Source organism: Arvicanthis niloticus, chromosome 3 (assembly GCF_011762505.2).
Source record: "Arvicanthis niloticus isolate mArvNil1 chromosome 3, mArvNil1.pat.X, whole genome shotgun sequence".
Classification (NCBI taxonomy): domain Eukaryota; kingdom Metazoa; phylum Chordata; class Mammalia; order Rodentia; family Muridae; genus Arvicanthis; species Arvicanthis niloticus.
In genome coordinates, this window is record NC_047660.1 from 3,500,204 (window position 1) to 3,523,754 (window position 23,551).

Genomic DNA, 23,551 nt, shown 5'->3' on the forward strand with positions numbered 1-23,551 from the left:
ATATATTTATGGTGACTTCTATGTACTACTCCCTGAGTTAATCACAGAGAGCTGAAGGGAGCGCCACAGCCAGGGCCTAGAGGTTCCTTCACAGCTAATCTTTGAGCCAAGTCAAGATTTACACAGCATTTGACATGGCTTCACTGTTAACCATCAAGCAAAGCAGCTAGCTGTTACTGTTAATCACCCTGTGAGCGGCTTCACATCATTTTGAATTACAATGTGTAGATGGACTAGCTGGTGGCCATTTTATATTGTTTTCTTCATTTCCATCAATTATCACAAGCAAATGCTCAACTCTTAGCATAGAGTGCCTATGACCCTGCTGTGTTTGTAGATAGGGTTTCTAGACCCAAGCACTCAACGCTTTTCCCAAAGTAAGAGATAGTACCGGAACGATATTGCTCTACGGTAGGAAACAATAAAATTAGGTACTAAACACACAAGAAAAGCAAACTATAAAAGCCATTTTTACCACAGAGGAAATACATTAAAATTCCAGTAAATCTGAATCTTGTACAATAGATAATTCACTAAAAATCCTACTCCCTGGCTAGGCAGATACAGGAGACACATTACAGGTGACCTAGGCTACAATGTGAGACCTTTTTTTTTTTTTTTTTAAATGGAAGGTGGACTGGGAGATGACACATCGAGCCAAGTGTCTGCAGAAAGCTAGGTATGGCAACACGCGCTTAGAATCCCGGGCTGGGAACCAGAACCAGCAGAAAGCCTGGCTTGCTAACTAGCCAGTCTGGCCAAATCATTGAGTTCCAGGTTCAGTGAGAGATCCTATCTCAAAAGAAAAAGGGGAGTGTGAGTGATTGTGGGGACCGAGTCACTCCCTGGCCTCCAAATACACGTGCGCACACACACACACAGGAATGTGTACATACTTAAAAACTAAGAATTTGGGGTATAGCTTTCTTTTGGGGCACCTTTCCTTTTGTGCTTAAATCATATTATAAAAGTCCTAAAATTTGGTGTGGCAGTACACACCTTTAATCCTAGCACTCTGAAGGCAGAGGCAGGTGGATCTCTATGAATATTAGGCTTGCCTGGTCTACAGAGTTCCAGGACAGCTAGGGCCACACAGAGAAACCCTAGAAACTGTTCTAAGCTTCCCCCCAGCACACACACTTTATGTAGAAATGACCATATATATAAGTTTTATAAATTTATTTTCAAAGTATTTGGTTAACATTAAAATGCTGTTGAGAAGCTGGAGATGGCTCAGCACCTGCCATTCTTCAGGAAGACCTGGTTTCCTTCCCAGGACCCACATGTTGGTTTACAACAATCCACAGGCACTTATCTGGTGTACACACACACACACACACACACACACCCAAAACATTTATGCACATAAAATCAATAAATCTAATTTTCTCCCCAAATGCTTTGCAAATAGAACTTTTTCCATTAGAACAGTTCAATGAAAGAACCCAATTTTTATAGTTGGAAATTTATTTGTTATGTGTGTAATGCCAAACACTTTGAAACAGAGGCAGGAAAATTTCAAATTTCCAGGTCAGCCTGGGGTACACCAACCCCCATCTCAAAACTAACTAAATAAGATCTTTTTAAAAAAGTAACTATGTATTTATTATACATATAATTATATTATATAAGGTACTCATTTCTAACTACCTTAAGAGTATGCTGTAAAAGCTCGGACTTAGTAATGAATCACTACACTCCTATGAGCACTGAGCACCACCAACACTGTGGCTTACTCCATGAGGGTTAGTTAGTGTCAAGTGTTAAAGAATCACCTCCTCAGCAGCTGATGTGTTTCTGATGGCTTGTAAGAGGAATGTAATCTTGGACCGGCCTGGGATATTCTCATAGGTTTCCTGCATGAGACAACAAAAAGTTCAGATAAAATGTTAGAAAATCCTATGAACAGAGTGGTGCTGACATAAGGACCGGGATGCAGCCAGTCAGCGCTGACGTTAGCAGTTTCTCTTGGGATGTGAAGTGCTCTACTCCACACAAGTAAGGAAAGAATTCTCTACTTACCTCTTGAGGTTTGCATACTTTCAAAACTTATGTCCTCTGGTTAACAATAAATAAATAAATAAATAAATAAATAAACAAACAGTCTCAAATGTGGGGCTGGGAAGATGATTCAGTAGTTAGGAGCATCACTGCTCTCACAGAAGACCAGGGTTTGGTTACCACCATGGACACTGTAGCTCAGAGCAGACGAATCCAGTTCCAGGAGCTGCATGCAACAGACTCTCTTCTAGTCTCCATGTCAAATTCAAATATAAGGTGAGCATAGTGTAACACTGCAAACAAATGCTCACTTTGATATCTCCTGATATCAAATATAACTACTTTATCTTGTCAACATTTTCAAATCACAATTACTTAAAAACATTACATACATGCCTTAGATGAATGAAACAACAAAGTATCCAAATTCTTTATGCTTCATTTTCAAGGAAGAAATATTCTACCTCTCAAATGATTTTAGTCCAGAGAAATTTGGCTAAAAACAATTGATCAAACAAACAAAACCAAACCCCAGCGTTGAATCTGGATCTATTAAAAAGAGGTTTTGTGGTCAGAGTGCGCGCGCGCGCTCGCTCTCTCTCTCTCTCTCTCTCTCTCTCTCTCTCTCTCTCTCTCTCTCTCTCTCTCTCTCTCCTAAGATAGTAACAGAGTGAATGTGGAAGAGCACAGCAACTGGTTGTTCAGGGTTCAAACACTCAGCCCTAAAATCCTAAGTATCATACGGACTGAGCAGGCTGAGCAGGCTCTATTTAGCAACATATGTGCACATACATATGCATATACACACACACATGCATTAACAGCTTTTTTTTTTTAAAGCCTCAAACTGAAGGAGAGTGGGGAGAGGAACATGGGAAGTTACAGGGAGGAAAGAGAAGGGAGAAATATTATATTAAAATCTCAAACAACAACCACAAAGCAAATTGTTAGAACAGATCCAAACAAGTCTCAACTTATGTTGAAAAGAATTCATGTGCAAGAAAACTGACAGATATCTTTCACTTGAACACTAGGATCAAGTTAAGCACATTTATAATATTTTACCTAGAAAAGTTCTTAATAAATGATCTTTTTCCATCTGTCTAAAGTAGATATTAGTTTCCTAATTATCTAACTTTGAAGACCTTACTTGCTGTCACTGGATTTTCAAAACTGACCCAGGAAGAAAATAAAGGCTACTTAGAACCTGTCCTGGTAGCGCTGCAGTGGTGGCGCACGCCTTTAATCCCAGCACTTGGGAGGCAGAGGCCAGCCTGGTGTACAGAGTGAGTTCCAGGACAGCCAGGGCTACACAGAGAAACCCTGTCTCGAAAAATAAAACTAAACAAACAAACAAATCCCAGTCCCCTCGTATCTCCTTTTACGGCATTAAATGAGCATCACAGCATCTCTAAGATACTGGCAGAGAAGGTGAGCAAGTTTTATCCCTTGAATCACCTAAAACGAAAGACAACAATGACAACCTGGGTTTTTAAGGCAACCATTCTTCAATCGTCTCTGGTACCAGAGCTCTGGGTCTCATTCTTGGGGCTAGCATACTCAAGAGTTCTATTTATATAAGGTCACTCAAGGTTTAAACTCCTTAAACATCTTTTTTAAAAATAATTATTTATCTTATGTATATGAGTACACTGTTACTGTCTTCAGACACACCAGGAGACAGCATCTGATCCCATTACAGATGGTTGTGAGCCACTATGTGGTTGCTGGGAATTAAAGTTAGAACCTCTAGAAGAGCAGTCAGTGCTTTTAAATACTGAGCCACCTCTCCAGCCCCTCCTTAAACATCTTAGTCAGAGGAAAAAAAAAAAAAAAAAAAAAAAAAACAGATTTTTTTTTGAGGGAAAGTGAACCTAAGGCAAAAAAATAGTCCCATTGTAATATAAAACACTGGATCCAATAGTGCTGAAATCTGTGCCCAAAGGTGGACACATCTGAAATGCTGGGCTAAATTTATTCATTTTTTAAAAATGACATAATTTATGTAAAAGATAGGCTGATTACAAAATGGACATGCATCTTGAAAATTTTTCACTTAATTTTTTACCAAAGCAACTAAAGAACCCAGCAAAGCTGTCATGAACAACAGTAGTATAGATGCTGGCTGGAATCACAGCACCTGAAAAAAAGGCCAACGCAAAAGTGAGGCTCACACTGCCTGGAGTTCCTGGCCAGCCTGGGCTACAAGATGAGACTCTAGTCTAAAAAACAAAAATACAAATAATAGGCAAGCAATAAACTACTCGAAATGAAAAATCTCAAAGAAAGAAACTTCCTGTTACAGAACTATAACCATGTAATAAATCTCTTAATTCCCTGCACCCAGCAGTGTCAGACCCTCTGGAGTTGTCATATTATCCAAAAAAAATCTCCCTATGGCAATCATTCTTGAAACACCCAGCAATTTCCGGGGATCGCCATCCTTGTCCAGGTGGGGCCACTGGTGTCGCCATGCCATGTTTTTCAAAGTGAGAATAAAGTACACCAAATATGCAGCATGGTTCCAGGATGAATGGAAATTCAGGATGAATAATATGGGACTCCTAAGGGGGGTCTGTCATTTGCATATTCAATGGTGGGAAACATGGTACCACATTGACTTCAGGAGAATAGGCAAGGATAATGGTGCACAGGAACACAGCTTTAAGTCCAGTCTACCTTTCTCTTGGTCTAGGTAGACTAAGTTCTACAAATGCAGAGATTGCATTTTTCAGTTTTGTACACCAAATGTCCAGTGCTCACCATGAGCCTGAAGCAATTAAAATTCCAACCCTATGTGATTCCACTATACACAATCGAAACTGTCAAGCTTTGCCTCCCTCTTCCTCAACACAAAGGAGAAATGTTCTCTTCTCATTCACTCTGTCAGTTTTATGACAGTTCCTTGTGTGAGAAAATGCCAAAGAGGGAGCAAGGAACTTCTACTTTATAAAGATCTTGGTTCCCTAATCAAGTATTTTTTCCAATGTTACCCTTCTTCAATACAATTATTATTATTGGTGAGGAATATTAAGAATTAAAATTTGCTGGCCACCATGGTTGAGTGTAAAATATTTATTGTAAAGAATTAGCTCTTAGCGGGGCAGTGGTGGCACACGTCTTTAATCCCAGCAATTAGGAGGCAGAGGCAGGTGGATTTCCAGGCCAGTCTGGTCTACAGAGTGAGTTCCAGGACAGCCAGGGCTACACAGAGAAACCCTGTCTCGAAAAACAAAACAAACAAAGAATTAAAATTCAAGGGGCTGGAGAGATGGCTCAGTGGTTAAGAGCACTTAACTGCTCTTCTAGAGGTCCTAAAAATTCAATTCCCAGCAACCACATGGTGGCTCACAACCGTCTGTAATGGGATATGATGCCCTCTTCTGGTGCGTATGAAGACAACTACTCATCTACAGAAAAAAAAAAAAAAAAAAAAAGAATAAAAAAGAATTAAAATTCACATATAATTAATAGAAATGTCAGATAAAAATGCCCAGTTATGGACACTATGAATGCCTTTGAAATGCTTGTCAATTATTTATTTAGTTCCTTATTTGTGTTCATTATTGTATTCCAAGACACAAGAACATTGAAAATCATTTTCTTTCCTTCCCTCCTTCCCTTCCTGTTTTAAAGTAGGGTCTCTTTATTCAACCCTGGCTGGCAGGCCTGGCACTTACTAGACCAGGCTGGCCTTGAACTCAAGAGATTCTTCTGACTTGGCTTCCCCAGTGCTGGAATTAAAGACGTGCTACTAAGCCCATCTCAAAATCATTTCCTTAAATATGAGAAACATTTTATGTAAAGTTAGAAAGTCCTTGTAGATTTGAAAAAAAAAAAAAAAGTATTAAAAGGCCTGAACAAATGGAGAAACATTTTAGAAAATTTAAAGTCTTTCAACCACTTCAACAAAATGTAACAATGTGACTTTCACTGTTTTGACTCCTTATATGAGTAAAAGTGACCTCAGTCAAGAGTCTCTGGTATCGATGTGTCAACTGAGTACTTTATTTTGGCTGAGTAAATTACAAATATATTCTTGGAGCCCATGCCAACTTTGTAGCTCCAGTAAAGTATTTTCATTATTTATTTCACCAGACTTAGAATTTCATTTTGTTTAGGTTACTTATAAATTTCCCCAGGCTAAAGTGGGCCATTGAAAACTTTTGTACAGTCATTTTTTTGGGGGGGAGGGGTACTTTTCAAGAAAGTTTTATTTTCAACTTATTATTATACCATATTGGTATCAAGGACCACCCTCACGCTGAATTTACTCTTTTGCCAAACTAAGAGAATTCTGTGTCACAGTACTTACTTTCTATTTAAGTATGTTGTCAGGATATATTAAGGAAACATGTAGTATCTAAATATTTTCACTAGGAATAGAGACGGTGCTAACAGCACTTATTTCCGATTGTTCTTTATGAGAAAATGTGCTGAATGCTACTCACCATCCCTGAAGTGATATAACAGATAAAAGACTTACAACAGGCACCGAATTGGAATTCAAGCTGAACCAGACATTGGTATTTAATTCAATAGGAGAGAGATTCCCCACCAGGCTTGACAATAGACTTAAGCAACTGGAGGGAAGGGGAGAATTAAACTAGCTTACTAATTACAAAGCAGTTCTGCTCGCAACACATGGACATTTCTATTATAGGGTGGGATTAAGAACTTGCTTTGGTTTAAAAAAAATTACCTCGAGTTTGCAGAAAGTATCGAAATGTTAGGCATCACCACATCCCAAGCGGAAACTGTTGGAAGTGGTATATGCACACTACTTCTAACTACATATACTACCTTTAAAACAAACCCTGCAAAGTCTGCCCAGACAAGTGTACACGGATTTCTATGTGCAGTGCTCCTGGAACACACTAGAGGCATCGATTACTCATTCATAGGGAGATGCTGGTATAAATAATGTGCCTCATCTATATAATGTATGGTCTTCTGGGTGACAATGTGATATGAACCCAGGGGAGATTCAATTTGCAGAATTATGTATACTATAAATCCACTTGGGTAACATGGTGTACACCTGAATACTTACTAAAGATACACTTTCAAGAAAGACTTATGAAATACTCAGATGTGGAGAAGGGGTTAAGGATTGTACCGTTTGAATGTCACCCTATACATTGTATATTACTTGAATAAGGCAGAGACCCTGTCTCCACAATCCCAGCACTCAGGAAGCTAGGGGGACTGGCACAGGTTTGAGGGCTGTGTCAACTAGAACTAGGCCTTGCTATCTCTCCACCCCCCAAAATTAATTTTAAAAGTTAAAAAAGAGACAGTTTAAAGCACTGTTTCACACAGAAGTTAAATTTCCAACTTACTTACTAAACTAAGTGTGGCCAGAATATCCTTTCTACTCCAATCGAAATTAGCAACTGTGTTTTAAAAGACAACTCTCAACTTTAGGTCAATAAGTACAAGACACGTCAACTTCACAAGCTACATGTAAAATACATCTTTTCTCTGGCAAAGCAAAGGCATCGACATATCTTTATAGAGTCTCCTAAGAAACTTCAGACACTCAGGTTGCAAGGGGCTCCACGTATCAACTTTCCTAGAAATTACCTCACAAAAATCTGAGCTTCAACACTAACAACGTATCATCTTTAGTGTGCTAATGGCATTATTGCTCGCCTGCAAACGGGCTTACAACTGCATCTGAAATGGGACTCTTGAACTAAGACAGATTGAGAACGATCTGGGTTATATGGAAAAAGAGAGATGGCACTGGCCCAGTTAGTCACAGTCCCCGGCATATCCCATTTATAAGCCCAAATCTCTAGAGATCAAACAAAATTTGAAGGAAGAAGAAGCAGAGCGAGGTGGTCAGCAGGAATCCCTCAAAGGCAACTCCACGCGATCTTGAAGGGACCGGCTTGTGCAGTTCCTTTTAGAAACCAGAAAGGGGCTCGAGGAAAAGACGCCGTAAGGCAGCGACAGGCAGGACACACGTTTCCCAGAGCTGGGATGGGGAAGGGAGCGGCAGGGGTGGGGGAAGCGGGACGGGTCCGGGGCCGCCGGGGTCTGGCCGCCCGGGAGGGCCGGTGGGCCACGCGGGGAAGAGCCGGGCTGGGCTGCCGGGCCCGCGGGCGGGGCAGCGCGTCAGGCGCCGTGGCACGTGTGCGCTGGTCGGCGGCGAGGCAACCGGCGCCGCCGCCGCCGCTGCCGCTGCACGGGCCGGAAGGGCCGGGGCCGGGCGGGAGGCGCGCACGTGGGCTGCGGGGCCGCTGTCCGCCAGCCGGGCCGACCTGCGCCGCTCGGCCGGCCGACGGGCGCCCAGGGCCAGCGGGCCGGCCGCGGAGGGGTTAGGATCGGCGCGCCGGGGCCGCGGGGCCGCGGATTCGCTTACCTCCGCCTGTTTCCGGACCACATTGTCGGGGCTGAGCAGGTTTCCCAGGAGCAGGTAGAACTGTTGCTGCTCCGCCGCGGCCGCCGCCATTGCGCTAGGCGTGAGAGAGAGAAGGAGGGAGCTGTGAGGCGCGCTGGCGGGCCGGCGGGAGGGTTGGGGGCGGGCCCAGCGCGGCGACCGGCACCAGCGGCGGCGCGGGGCTAAGGGGCCGGGCGGGAAGGGCGGGGCCGAGGGGGGCCAAGGGAGGACGGGGCGGGGCCTCGCGCCCTCTCACCCTGCCGCGGCCGCCGGCGCCGGCATCCCATTGGCTCGCGGCGCGGGGGGCGTGCCCGAGGCCGCCCCCTCGAGGGCCACGCCGATTGGTCACGCACCCTGCGGTGTCGTCACTCCAGCGCGCGCCGGGAGGCGGGGCTGGCGGGTGTGTGTGGCGGCCACAGGGCCGCTGTAGGACGAGGTTGGGGTTCGCGGGGCGCGGGTGGGGAGGAGCCGACCCGGCTGGGCCGCCGCGAGGGGCGTGAAGCCGGGCCCGGAGGAGGGGCCAGCTCCTGAGCGCGGGAGATTTCGGCGCCGCGGGCTGGCTGGACTCCCTTCCCTGCGGCCCGACGCGTGGCCGCGCCTTAGGGCTTTGGGGCTCCGGGAACCACAATCCCAATCTCCCCAGCAGTGGATCACACACCCCCGCCTCCGCAGACCCCCTCCATCTGTCTGGCTTTGTGGTGTCGTGTCGTTCCCCTCAGCCTGTGACTCAGGCGGCCCCTACCCGCTGTGCTGTGATTCAGATTCCGGGACTGTCCCGGAAGAGGGTTTGCTCATCGCGGACTCTTTCCCCCTGCACCTCTCTCCGCCCGGGATCAAAGCACACACGCTCCCACCCGGGAATTGCCAGCCTTCCTGGTGTTTGGAGCTTCTTTGCTCTCTAAGGATGGGAGAAGTCATGAACCACTCCCTAGCGTGGTTGATCTTAATGATAGTTGATGTGTGTGTGCCAGCAAGGAGAGGATCAGAGACTTCCTCCACCTCCCTCCTCCCCCACCTCTGATCTCCAATGCCAGTGTTGGTTCATCTTTCTATCTGAGGCAGCCTAAGCCAGAGACAGCCGTACTCAAATCGAAACACTTTGAGAATCATGCCCTATTCAGAATCATATATACCGTCCACAGACAAATGCTCTTATCAAAAGACAAAACCGACTCCCAAACTAATGTATGAAATGGTCTGACATTGAAAAAAAAAAAAATAACGTAGTCCAAGAATGAAAGAACATCCCCAGTTGGAAACTAGTTCTACAAAATAGATACGCTGTCCTCCGAAGAGAAAGGACGCAATCAAGATTGCAGCTACAACTATAGAGACCTTTCTCCACAAATCAGATTCTGTTGTAAAATCTTGGCTGGCTCTCAGCTCACAAGTCTGTTCCAGCTCCTTTGCCCAGACTCTGTTGAGAGCCTACTGTGTGTGTGTCCAAAGCATTGCCCAAGCTGAGGACGAAAGCAGGTGAACGTCTTGTATCAAAAGGACTCTACCGCTTCCCGAGCAATAGGTTTCCACAGCCCGAGGCAGTTAACTACGGCTCAGCAACTCATGGGATTTATCTTGAACTTTTGTATTTCTTGTTGGCAATTGTGCGGTTTGAAAGTCTTAAATATTTTCTCTTGGTTGATTTTAAAGGTTGGTCTTATATCATCCATGAAAACTCTGGCCAGAAGCCCTGGGATCACTTGGAATTGTGAGAACCAGCCACCATTTCTACAGTGGCATTTAGCTGATTTGTGGAGAAAGTCACCCCCTCTGCTACACTGGCAGGGTTCTTTCTCCACAGGAGGCCAGCATAACTATCGTGTAGAACTGGTTTCCTACCTGACCTCATTTGTTTTCTTCAAGGTCAGACCATTTCCTACATTAATTTGGAGTTCATATTTTTAATGTGTGTGTGTGTGTGTGGGGGAGGAGAATGAATAGGATATGAATTCCTCATTCAGAGTTCTTAAAATTTGGGGAATTACTAATTTTTAATTTAGGTAACAATGAAATAAGACAAATTACCTAGAGGGTATATATATAATATATGGTTGTAGCTAAAACTATAGAGGGGAGACCTTTCTCCACAAGTCAGATTCTGTTATACAAATGTTGGCTGGCTCTCATGCCTTTGCCTAGACTCTGTTGAGAGCAGAATCTATACATTGCATATATGCAGGGTTTGGGGATGTAGATTAGTGATAGAGTGTTTGCCTAGCACGAATGAGGTCCTGGGTTTGGCAGCACTGCTTAAGGGAAGCCTGAAGATTCGTGCCTGTAAGCACAGCACTCAGATTGTGGAAGTTCAGGATCAAGCTCACCCTTGGCTGCTTAGAGGTGAGAACAGCCTGGGCTACATAAGACTTTGACCAAAAACAACAAACAAATATTTATCGATGATTATTAAACAATAAACACCTCAACGTAAGTTTGTGTGCCAAGAGCTCTATGGGAGTAGCAGTTGTCTTATTAGTTTCTGTTTCTTTTGGTTGTTGAGTGGGTCTCACTGTCGGCCTCTGGCTTGAAACCACACAGCCTGTCCTGCTTCTGCTTCTCACGTGCTAGGATTTGTGTGCCTATTGATAGTGTGTCTAGTTCAAAAGGAGATGTGCTTTCAGTTTAAAAATGTAAAATTCGCATAGAATTTTAAAGACAATGGGACATTAATAACATATTGATAACATGTAGAAAGTATTGGGTTAAAGTCTACTGAAATTTACTAACTATATTATTATAATATACCTTTAATATATCGATCATTTTTAGATGTTTCTCTTTACATATTAAAGTATGGCTAATTAGAAACTTAAAAATAACATGTAAAAAACACATTCTGCTTATGTTTGATAGCGCTTAGCTGAAGAATAAAATAAGTGCTAAACACAGCTGCACTGTGTACTTGGTCATTTAAATTTAGTATTGACTTAAAGGGATAAATCAGTTACCGTACAGTGTTTTCTGTCGCTCCCAGTTTTTTGACTTGATTCTCAGGGATTTGGAGACATGGCACAGCACTTTCTGAGCGGTGTTCCTTGCTTAGGAATTTCCTTTCCCTGCTGGGTTGACATAAACAGAATCAGAGACCTTTAGAAGACAATCAGGTCAAATTTGATCTTGTAGAATAAAAATTTACAGCTGAGCCTGGTGGCTGGTGACTCTAACCATCAGTTCCAGAACTCAGGGCGACCTGAATTTGATCCCTAGGACTCACATTAGAAAAAGAACCGGCTCTCCCAAGTTGTCTTCTGACTTCTACACAGACACACACACACACACACACACACACACACACACACACACACACTTTGTTTTTCTTTAAATCAAGTACTGGTCAAGAAAAATATAATTTTCTGGAGGATAACTTTTTATTTAAACGTGGCAAATGGATTTAAATACCGTCCCCTTTGCTGCATTTTAAACATGAAATAAAAATAAACTTAGCAGGAAGATTTTATTTTTAAGATTAATGTTTTTACTTAAAACACAAATATGTTGAATGGAAAAGAATGGAAAAAGACACATCATATATACAGTTTCCAAAAGAAGGCTGACGGGCTGTACTGCTGTCACCCAAGCAAAGTCCAGGACCACAAAGTATTCTTAGAGTTGAGTGTAGGGACAGCTGAAGCTGGAATTTCGGGTTGTCTCAAGGGAGCTCAATTCTTGGAAGGTCCATGAAGGCAGAAGGAGACCACCTTCTCACAAAGTTGTCTAACTGTGTGTGGCAACCGTTGTACCCACAGACACACATCACATACATTTTTTACAACAAAATGTCATTAGCGATGGCATATTTCTATTACAGAAGGGTCAACCCAATCAGAAAGGTACAGGGTAAAGATTTCTAGTATGTTAATGTCCTTATATATGAGAGATACACAATCTACACATATCTACATGGAGTTCGTAAGAGAGTATGTGTATGGGTGCATATGTGCCATATGGTGTGTGAAGTCAGAGGACAGGGAGTTGGCTCTCTCCTTCCCCCCACCATGTGGGTCTCAGGGATCAAACTCAAGATTGTGTGACTCGGTGGCAAGAGCTTTTACTGGCTGATCTGTCTTACCAGGCCAGACATAGAAAGTTTAAACACCTAAACCTAAAAATGCCCTCAAATAAAGCTTGATCCATGTAAGAAATGAGACAGTTCAGTGAGAACAGTTTGAGATGTTAGTTCCCACCTCCAACAACTGATAGGATAGCCAGGTATAGAGACAGAAGACAGACAGAGATAAATCCAGTGTCCCTACTAGGTTTGCATAGGACACCACCCACTAACAGCTGTGAGCACACATTTCCCCAGTGCACATACAGCATGATCCAGGATGGATTTTATTTTTGAAAAGGTTGCAATCATAAAAAACTTGTTCTCTGACCATAATAGATTGAGGTTAGGTTTTAGGACTCCAAAAAAATCAGAGAACTTGACATGTCTGTGAAGGTTAAACACACAACTTCCAATCAACGTTGAAAGCCATATCAAAGGATAACTCATGAGAGAGATTAGAAAACACTAGAGAATGATAGAACTGTCAGACAGCAACACTTACAGAGCACCATGACAGCAGGTTCCTAAGGGAAATCAGAGTTGTAAACACCTACAGAAGAAAAGGTGCAGGATGCCAGGTGGAATGGTTTCTTCTGGTAATTCCAGCGCTCAGGAGGCCAGAGTCTCCTGCTGCCACCCCCAGTGCTGAAGTAACAGGTCTGGGCCATCATGTCTAGCTCCTGGTTTTTGACAATGGTCCTGTGATGGTTAATTTTTTTTTCAGTGTGGCTACTTTGTGCTGCCCAATTGTCTGGTCACATACAAGGCTAGAAACTGCTGAGAAGGGATTTGAGGAATGTGGTCTAAGGTTTGCAATCAACCAACTTAAGAAAACAGACCATGAAGTGTGTTCATTTGTTGTAACTGAGACCCTAGTAAGAACCACGCAGATCTTTGGAGCAAGAAATAATTTCATGCCAAGGAGATTCGGGTGCCTTTAGGATTTTAAGCTCCAGGTCACACTAGTAGCTGCTCTCAGGACTTGCAGAGGGCTGGTCCTCTCTCAGATTTTGACCTTGCTGTTTCCTGTGGTGATAAAAGCTATTTTTCTTTTTCTTTCATTTTTTTGTTTGGGGGGGGGGGCTCCAGACAGGGTTTCTCTGTGTAGCTCTGTCTGTCCTGGAACTCACTTTGTAGACCCTGCTGACCTTGAACTCAGAAATCTGCTTGCCTCTGCCTCCCAAATGCTGGGATTAAAGGCGTGCGCCACCACTGCCCGCTAAAAGCTAATTCTTTGCAGTAAATATTTTACACTCCCCATGGTGGCACATGCCTGGAGGTGGGGAAGGCAGATCACTGTGAGTTCAAGGCCAGTTTGGTCTATACAGTAATGTACAAGGCCAGGCTGCATGTATGTAACCAGACTGGCCTTGAACTCACTTTGTAGTTGAGGATAATCTTAATCCGATGTAAACTCTGGGATCACAGTTTGTAACAGCCTGATGGGTTGTGTGTGGTGCTGAGGGATGGAATGTAGGCTTCTCTCATGCAGGGTAAAGTCTTCAACCAGTAGAATGACAAGCCCCGTCTCGCAGTGCTTAGCACCACCAAGAGAGTGAAAAGGCAACTCGTAGAATGGGAGAAAACTGAGCAAGCCTCGTGTCCATCAAGGACTTGTGTTCAAGACATACATATAGAGAGCTCTTACACTCAGCTGGAAAGCAGCCCAATCAAGATGTGAGCAAAACATTTGAGTAGACGTCCCTGCGAGGGAAATACACAAATGATCAATAAACACATGGAAAAGACGTCCCACACAGCATTAGCCATGACAGACGTGCAAAGGAAGACCTCAAGGTACCATTTTGTCTGGAGTCATTGCCCTAGTTAAAAAGGCGGTAATAAGCGTTGCCAGGAACACTTGTTGTGGAGGAACTGAAACCCTGATCCCCAGGCTCAGATCCCTCATGCTTTGCTGATGGAGCCCCTGGAGCAGTTGAGCCTTAGGACAGTGGCAGAGAGAAGACTGTCAACTGGGGATCGAGGAAACCCAATGTACTGCAAGTAGACAGCAAAGTAGTGCCTGGCAGTGAAAGGAAATAGAGCACACCTGCGTGCGACAAAACACGGACGAACTTTAAGATCCTCTTACAAAGCGACGGCAGACACAGGAGCTCAAGAACAAAATGTCCAGAATGAAAAAGAATACGTTTAAATAAATGAGTGGTTGCCATGTGCCTGGGGGTGGGGCGGGGGAGAAGAGGTGAGGGAGTGGAAGATACTTGTGTGGCTTTTTTTGGAGAGGGGAGGGGGTCCCATAGTTAGTTTTAATCATCTACTTGTCAAAACCAATAGTCACCAGGGAAGATTGAACCTCAATCAAAGAGCTACCGAGATCAGGGTGGCCTGTAGGCAAGTGTGTGTGTGTGTGTGTGTGTGTGTGTGTGTGTGTCTGTGGTGTGTGTATGTGTGTGTCTGTGTGTCTATATGTGTGTATGTGTGTCTGTATGTATGTGTCTGTGGTGTGTGTACGTGTGTCTGTATGTATGTGTCTGTGTCTGTGGTGTGTGTATGTGTGTGTGTGTCTGTGTGTATGTGTCTGTGTGTGAGAGAGTCCGTGTGTGTGTCTGTGTATGTGTCTATGTGTGAGTGTCTGTGTGTGTATGTATGTGTCTGTGTGTGTATGTGTGTGAGTCTGTTTGTGTGTCTGTGTATGTGTCTGTGTGTGTCTATGTGTATGTATGTGTGTCTGTGTGTAGGTGTGTATGTGTGGGTGTGTATTGGGGGGTGGGATGGGTGTTTTTTTTCTTTTCTTTTCTTTTTTTTTTTTTTTTTTTTTTTTGGTTTTTCGAGACAGGGTTTCTCTGTGTAGTCCTGGCTATCCTGGAACTCACTCTCTAGACCAGGCTGGCCTCGAACTCAGAAATCCGTGTGGGAGAGAGATCTCAGCCACTTCAGGAGGGTTGTACAAGAAAGCTAGTTGAGGCCAGACAGTGGCCTTTAATCCCACGCCTTTAACCCCAGCAATTGGAAGGCAGAGGCAGGCGAATTTCTGAGTTCGAGGCCAGCCTGGTCTACAGAGTGAGTTCCAGGACAGCCAGGGCCACACAGAGAAACCCTGTCTCAAAAAAACCAAAAGAAAAAAGAAAGAAAGAAAGAAAGAAAGCTAGTTGAGCAAGCAAGCCAGTAAGCAGCCATTTTCCACTGGTTTCTGCTTTAAGGCCCCGCCTTGCTTATTCCTACCTTGCCCCCTGCTGTACAATAGGCTATAGTTATGAGGCACGGTGAATTCCCTCCTCTCAAGTTGCCTTTGGTGATGGTGTTTATACTGAACAGCAGAAAGCAAGCTAACGTGGGTAACAAAGAGGTTCATGGATACAGCAGGGGTGGTTGGTGTACAAGTGTAAATATCCTAGACTAACGATTGTATACTTTAAAGGCCGAGCTCAGGTGGGGAAGACACATATGCTAACCCATACACATTCGATAGGTGAGCAAACATAGCCAGGCAGGGTGGTGCACAGGCAGGTAGATCTCTGAGTTTGAGGCCAGCCTGGTCTACACAGCAATCTTCAGGACAGCCACGGCTGTTACACAGAGAAACCCTGTCTCGGAAAACCAAACCAACCAACCAACCAACCAACCAACCAAACAAACAAACAAACAAAAAACCACCACCACCACCACCAATAAAAACAAACAACCCCCCTAAATGTCATTTTAAAAACATATTGAGCCATGGCTGGTCGTCCACACAATTAGTTACAGCATTCAGAAGGTAGGGTTTATGACCAGTCAGGACTACACAGCAAGCTCCAGGCTAACCAAGGCCCGCAGTGAGACCCTGTCTCAAAAAAGGAAAAAACAAAAACCACCCCATAAAAACAAACAAACAAACAAACACCAACCAAAACAACCAAACCAAAAACTAAATGAAAAAGGGATTTTCTTTATGATACATGGATTATATCCCAGTAGCTATTACTTTAAAATACATTACAAACTTGAAGGCAATTGACCTTGACCTCAGTTACTGAGTCTTTTTTCTTTTAACAATATTTTTGTGTGTGTTCAGAATGTATGGATGACAGCATTCATAACCCTCACATTTCCGAACATTCCCATGTCAGTATTGGGGGAAACAGAAAGGATAACTCTAGCAAGACTCAGGCTATGTGTTTTGTTGTTTTGTTTGTTTGTTTGTTGGGGTTTTGGGGTTTTTTCCTCCTTCTTTTCTATTCACAGAGAACATCTTCCAGTTGGATGCTTGGATATATTTTGCCTCAAGTGTTGACATGGCATACCCAGGGAGCAGTAACTGTATGACATCATATCCCAAACTCATAGCTACTGGCAGGCTAGACTTTTAGCAGCCTAAAGGACTTCCTATCCCTCTCCTTCACTCAGTCCATCCTACACACTTTGTACCATATTCAACCACATTAGTATTTTAGTATTTAATGAACATCTTGGTCATTTGTGTATGTAGAGGATACTGGATTGGCCCCCTCAGTATGGTGGGTGCTGCTTGCTAGTCTGTGGAGTTTCAATGGTAAGCTTGAAGACAAAAGTTCCTGTCCTCTCTTTTTTCTTTCTGAGGTCTTACTATGTAGATCAGGTTAGCCACAAAAATCACAGTCATCCTGCCTCCACCTTCTTAATTGGTAGGACTATGAGCACAGGCTACCATGCCCTCATGTTTTCAATTTGTAGCTGGGACCAGAGATAAGGAACAAGTTAATCTCCTATAGTGGTAAGTGAGAGAAAGAAGAGTGAGATCAAGATTGGAGGGGGCGGGCCGGGTGACTCTAAGGTCACAGTCTTTTGAGAGTTTTTTTTTTTTTTTTTTTTTTTTTTTTTCCTGAAAAACAAGAAAAATGAGAAGAAATGGAGGCGTGAAGAAAACAGCACAAACCCTGTAAATCGAAGATGAATGATGTACATTGTAGACAGGAGGAAAGCACCTAGCCAGACTGGAGTAAGCAAGGTGGGCGGGGAGGCCTGGGAGGGACATAAGGCGTTGTCCCAGTTTAGCAGTGCCACTCAATGTAAGGAAAAGGGAAACTCCTGGAGGGTTAATAGACAGCATCTTAGAAGGAAAGTTTGAGGGACTGGGGATGGACCACACTGGGAGAGCGCTTGCTGAGAACGTGCTGGGTTCTGCCCCCAGCACTGTGTAAGCCGTTTAATTTCGGGACTTGGGAAGTAGAAGGCCCTCGGTCATCTTCAGCCACACATGAGGTTAGGCTAGCCTGCGGTACGTGGGCTCCTCTCTCAGAAGGCCAAAACAAAGCCAGAGATAGTTCAAAAGACGCATTGTAGAAACAGGAGGGGAAGCGAGGGTGCTGGGGGCTTGAGGAGCCGGAGCCATTGCTGTGCACCACGGAGTCACGGTTCAGCCTATCAGGTGGCACCAACAGCCGTGTTCAAAATGGTCAAATTTAGCAAGTTTTCATTTGTCTTTTTGAATCTCAGTTGAGCATGGCAACACGTATCCTCAATCTCAACACTCAGGAGGCAGAGGCAGAGGCAGAGGGATCTCTGTGAGTTCCCAGTCTGTCTGGTGTGGTCAACATAGGAAGTTCTAGGATGCACAGATACCCTGTCTCAAGAAGTAAAGATTATAAAGTTGGACACACATCATTGTGTGTGTGTGTGTGTGTGTGTGTGTGTGTGATCTAAAATATAATTTAAGGATCCTGTATAAAATAAATAAATAAATCCCACTAAATGTAAAATGTACCGGAGGCCCAGGTTCTAAGCTGTGAAGTGGCCCTGAAGTTTAAGCTTCATAGGCTTCAGGGTGAATCTTCCTCTAAGTCTGGGGTCTGAGTTACTTACTGGTGATGTCATTAAATGAGGCAAAGGTGACAGAACTCAGCGTCTGTTGTTGATTCCACCTTCCACCTTCTCTTCTTGTTTTTGTTTTGTTTTTGGCAACAGGCACTCACATAGTCTAGCCTGACCTTAAACTCCGTTTTTAAACAATTAAATTGTATATGTGTTATGTGCATGCTTGTATGTTCATGTGGAGGCCAAAGGATGACCTCCAGTGTCTTCCTCCCTCTCTGCCCAAGATAAGCTCTCCTCTTGATCCATAACAGAAACTCGCTGGCTCATCCGACCAGCAAGCTTGGGGAAACTGGCATCTCTGTCCCTGACATCTATATTACAGACTCACAGTCATGTCTGGCCTTTTACATGGGTGCTAGTGATTCCAACCTGGGTCCTCACATACAGAACAAGGGCTTTTATCCTTTGAGCATCCTGGTCTCCAATTCTCTATGTAGCTGAGGATGAGCTTGAACTCTTGATCCTTCTGCCTCCACCCCTCAGGCACTGGGATTATTGGTCTGTGCCAGGATGCTTGGATTTCTCTGTTGATTTCTGATTACAAACATTTCTTTGGCATTTAGGAAATCACTAAAGTAAATGTAACTTTGGTTCACCTGATATAATTGTCATCTCAGAGGCTTACTGTCTCCCTCTGCTAACCTAGGCCTAGTCCTGGAAGCTTGTAGCTTCCATACAATCTAACCATAGCTTAGCATGTGTTCAGCCTTTGAGACTCACTTTTGAATACACTCACCCTTTCTAGTTCTATCTGAACACTGGCTGGCTTGTTTAACTCAACTCAGATGTTCTGGCTCAAAATCCTCTCTTAGCTAACTTATTCAATCTGGCTTCTCTCAGATTCTCTTGAATTGTTCTGCTTGGCCTCATACTCTGTCAAACTGTTCTGGTCTTCTGGCTCATTCTCATTTTCTGGCTCATTCTGTCTATCTGTGTCTAGTTTGTTCTTTCTCTGCAACCTGTATCTCTATAACTGTCTGGGTAAAACTGCCTCCTTATCTTCCTCCTTCTCCTCTCCTCTCCCTCTTCCTCCTCTTTCTCCTTATCCCTCTTCCCTCTCTCTCTTCCCTCTCTCTCTTAAGTAGCTTTCCTTTCTTCTCTCTTTTTGTGAGTTGGGCATATCCTATTCAAACCTTTCTCTGATTCATCACTTTGTCGGCCACTCAATTAGACACCACTTTCAGACATGGATGCCTCCTTCTACAAACTAACTTTACATCCATTGTTTGGGATTGAAGGTGTGTACCAAGGGTGTGTCTGCATTCCAGCCAGAGGGATAAAGGTGAGCGCCAAGGCCTGAGTCACACAACTAGATACAGGTATTTTCAGTAAACAACCCAATCTTGGGGTTCACAGTGTGACCACACATCCCACAGCACACTAATGAGTGGGGATAATGAGTGGGGAACCCACTCTGTTTGGACAAACAGGTACTAGGGGCAGGGAGTCATTTCACATAATCTTTGACAAAGTTGTTTTTAATTTTTTTTTTCTTACACACAAAGAGAGGTAAGATTGGTTACCACGTATAAAGGAAAAAAAACCTGTTTTCTTCTGAGGTGTTTTAAAAACGTATTGTATGTTTTACATACATGAGCATGGTGTGGATGGGCACACGAGCCACGGCGAGGGTGAGGTCAGAGGTCACCTCTATGGAGTGGGTTCTTGCCTTCCTTCTTTACAGTGGAGTCTAAGGTTGTCAAGCTTGGGCAGCAAGCATCTTTACCCTGAGCCATCTCCCTGACCCCAGTCTCCTTGACCTCTGATCTCTCCTGACTTCTAATCCATGTTACCTCCCTCTTAGCAATATAGAACTTAAGCCTCACCTAAAGAAGGAGACCAAAGTAGGACTAAAAACACTCAACACGTGCTGGCACTGACGTCTCCCGATTTAACCCAAGCAGTTACGTTCTTTGTTTTGTTCTCGCTTACAATTTTGTTTGATTATTCAGAGAGATAATGGTCCCTGCCCTTCTGAAGACTGTCTACAGGGTGTAGGCAAGGGCTGTATTTTCAGGTCTGTCTGCCTCTCGCAGGCAGGTGAAGGGAGAACTGCAGGCTACGATGATGACAAGAGCACTTGGGGAAACGGGCAGTGAAAATGTTCCCTTAAGCTTGAGTGGGTGCGCAGGAGAACTGCGTGCAAGTGTGCGTGTTTGTACGTGTGCACACGTGTGTATGCACCTATGTGCATGTATACACGTGTGCATCTGTGAACACGCGTGTGTGTGTGCATGTGCATGTGCACGTAACTGTGCGTGTTTATGCATGTGTGTTCCTGTGTACACGTGTGCATGTGTGTGTGCATGTACATGTGTGTATGTACCTGTTTACGTGTGTGCATGTGTATGCACCTGTGCGCAGGTACCCAGCACAGGTATGGAGGTCGGAAGACAGCTCTGTGGAGTGGGTTCTGTCCTTTCACCATTGTATGAGTTGCAGAGACCAAGCAGAACACGGCAAGCACTTTGTATACAGAACCATCCCCCAGCCTCTGTAGCTTTGAAGACTTTCTCCTCTGTGATGGGGTTACTACATGACTAGGGCTTCAGGGTCAAAGTCCCCTGGCTCCCATCCCACCTTCACCACTAAACAGCCATGATCCCGGTTCTCCTGGCTGCCCTTATCTGTGTTTTGGGAGGGTTGGACCAGTTCCCTGGGGTGTCTTCCTGCCACCTGCAGGTGAGGATGACCAAATCAGCTATCCATTGTGTTGTAACAGAGTGTCCCCAGAGCAGCCAGCAGTTTAGGGTTCCTTGTCCCGGAGCTTAGAGACCTGTGCTCCCAACATCTTCCCTAGAGTTTAGGAACACCTCTTCTCTGTCACTTGCCGTCATCTGTGGTAACTGCTAACCAAAAATGGCAGCTGTTTCTATCTGCCAACTACTTGTCATCTGGCTTCATGTGTGCTCTAAATGCCAGGAGAGTCAAAGGTAGATGGTGACTGTGTGTGTCAGCACATACCTGAAGAGTAGCACACATGGAACAGTGATTTAACCACACTTACACAATCTGTCTGTCTGTCTGTCTGTCTAATTTTTGATGCAGTTTCATGTAGGCTGCTCTTGGGCTTGAAATGTAGCTGAGGATAACGGAATTTTTGCTGGAGGAGAGGAGAGGGTTTTGGGGGACAAGGTCTTGCTGTATACCTCTGGTTGGTTTGGGATACAGACCAAACTGGTATATAGACCAGTTTGGCTTTGAACCCAGAGCAGCTCCTCCCTGTGCTCCCATCATGCCGTTCACAGCATGAGCGGCCACATCTGACTTTATGGCTTTTCTGTAACGCTGAGGATTGAGCTCAGGGCTTCATGCCTGCTAGACTAGGGCTCTCCCGACTGAGCCCCACCCCCAGCCCCATCAACTTTCTGTTTTAGGGTTTATAACTGTGCCCAGTGGTCTCATCTCTCTGGAGCCGACACTGTTCCAATCCAAAGCTGTCTCTCCCACCAGTGTGACCCACCACCACCCACACTCATGCGGTGACAGAAGTGTTTAGGAAACTCCACAGATATGGATGGGCCTTGGGTCATCTCTGATCATTTTCTTTGCAAGGTGACACCAACTTCACCCTGGCGAGGACACTCAGTTCTCTAAGGAGCAGCGTGGCTGAGTAGGCGGTTCGTTAAGTCTACCCTGTTTTGGTTACTGAGTGATTGAGCACGTTTGGCCACAATGAAAGAGAAATGTTCCCCTCTTGTATACTTGACTAGCAGTCTCTGAAAGCTGAGCTGAAATATGCTCACTGCTCAAAGGACACAACCATAATGTCCAGGAGCCCAAAGTGGGGACTCCAGAGCCCTAAACAGGTGGCCAGTGGTTTTTTTCTATAGGAATGGGGGGAGACCATTCTAGTGGGTTGGACTTAAGTCATGTGAATAGGAGGTAAAGAAGCCAAGACGTGAACATCGGTCATACAGGAAAACAGAAGGTCTTCCGGTCAATCCAGAGGGGAAGCCGGATGGATCTGGGAATAACTTACTTGGGTGATGCAAAGATCCTGGTCAGGAAAAGTGGCTGTGCTCACACATGGGCCCTGGTAAGGTTTCTCCCCGGAACCACCTGAGTGAGATAGAAAACCGTCTCTGACTGTCCTGGGATGGTGACAGGCGGTGGGTCATGAGACCAGTTCTGCTTTAAGCAGCTCTGATCAAGTTCACAGTGTAGTTGGCTAAAGACGCTGTGGGGTAGTCCCTTGGCTTCTGCCGACTAGAATCCCTTTCACTGATCTTCCCTCCAACAGATGCTGCACTTCCAACCCCCAGATGTCGGAAAGCTGAAGGAGGCCTTCAGATCTTAACCAGAAGTGCCTTCCCTTCCGTAAGCTCTTACGTTTTCTCAGTCCAAAGGGAGCATGAGGGCTACTTACAGTAGTCAAGGCTGTTCTCAGCCCTATGCTTGCTTCAGTCATAGGATGGCACTAACCCCACAGTTCTGACCTCACAGCTCAGAGAGGTCGCCATGGAGATACTAGATTGCAATTGTGACCTCCTTCATGTGAGCGGTGTGCCTCTGGTGGCCATTTGAGTCTGCCCATCCCTCATCCGCAGGGCCCAGAACGGTAGAATTGGATGTTATGGGGCGAGTTCACCTGAATCACAGAGGGAAAGGAAGAACAAAACGCACGGAGTTAAGGGCCAGTGGGACGGGGCACAGATACGCCACCAACTTCATCTTTGATCCACACAGTAGTCTCTTTACCTGTGGATTTCAACTCTCATTACTCAGTGCCAAGCAAAACCAGTCTCACAAATAAACACATATAAATCTATGTGGAAGCAACAAGAAACTCCATATTAAATCAGGTTCTGACATTTGGGCTGGTAATAAAATTCTTATAGGACATAGGCGAGTGAGTCTTCTCTGTTCTACATTCTCCTCAGTGCCCACTTAGCTGCTCTTACTACACGGTTACTCTGCATTAACTCTGAATTAAACAACATAATGTAGGTTTTACAACCATTTAGGGAGACTTGTTGCAGAATCCTTTCTGTGGGCTGTTTTTTTCTTAGTAAGGAGAGACTGAAGCACATGCCCTTTGAAAGGGCCTCTTCAGAGAGCTCCTTGGTGCCCAGACCTGGCTCCTTCCTCTTCCTTCATCTGGGGCTTATCGTAATATTTTGGTCCCTAGGCAGGTGTCCTGAGGGCATTTTCCCCCAAGGATCCTACAGGGAGTTTAAAACCAGGTTTTCTGGTTTTAGAGAGGTGGTCTCATGTAACTAAGCCTGGCCCTAAACTCTGTGTAATAGAGATGATTTGGGACTTCCAGTCTTTCAGCCTTCACGTCAGAAGTGATGGAACTACAGACTTGCGTGACCTCA

At 44.7% G+C, this 23,551-nt stretch overlaps 1 protein-coding gene across 2 annotated transcripts in view; it reads right to left on the minus strand.

The window, feature by feature from the left end:
* The window catches only part of Ipo5 (importin 5), a 50,827-nt gene extending 28,142 nt beyond the window's left edge, over window positions 1-22,685 (minus strand). Inside the window, exons 1-5 of one of the 2 annotated variants that reach the window (XM_076930576.1) lie at window positions 22,600-22,685; window positions 22,213-22,292; window positions 11,340-11,445; window positions 8,372-8,465; window positions 1,776-1,856 (exon numbers count right to left, since the gene is read on the minus strand). In XM_076930576.1, the coding sequence (XP_076786691.1) occupies window positions 1,776-1,856; window positions 8,372-8,461 (171 nt within the window). In that variant the 5' untranslated portion in view covers window positions 8,462-8,465; window positions 11,340-11,445; window positions 22,213-22,292; window positions 22,600-22,685. Of the gene's footprint in view, window positions 1-1,775; window positions 1,857-8,371; window positions 8,685-11,339; window positions 11,446-22,212; window positions 22,293-22,599 lie in introns of those variants that run through there. The other variant, XM_034497416.2, reaches the window with a different exon arrangement.
* Between the last annotated feature and the right edge of the window lie 866 nt (window positions 22,686-23,551).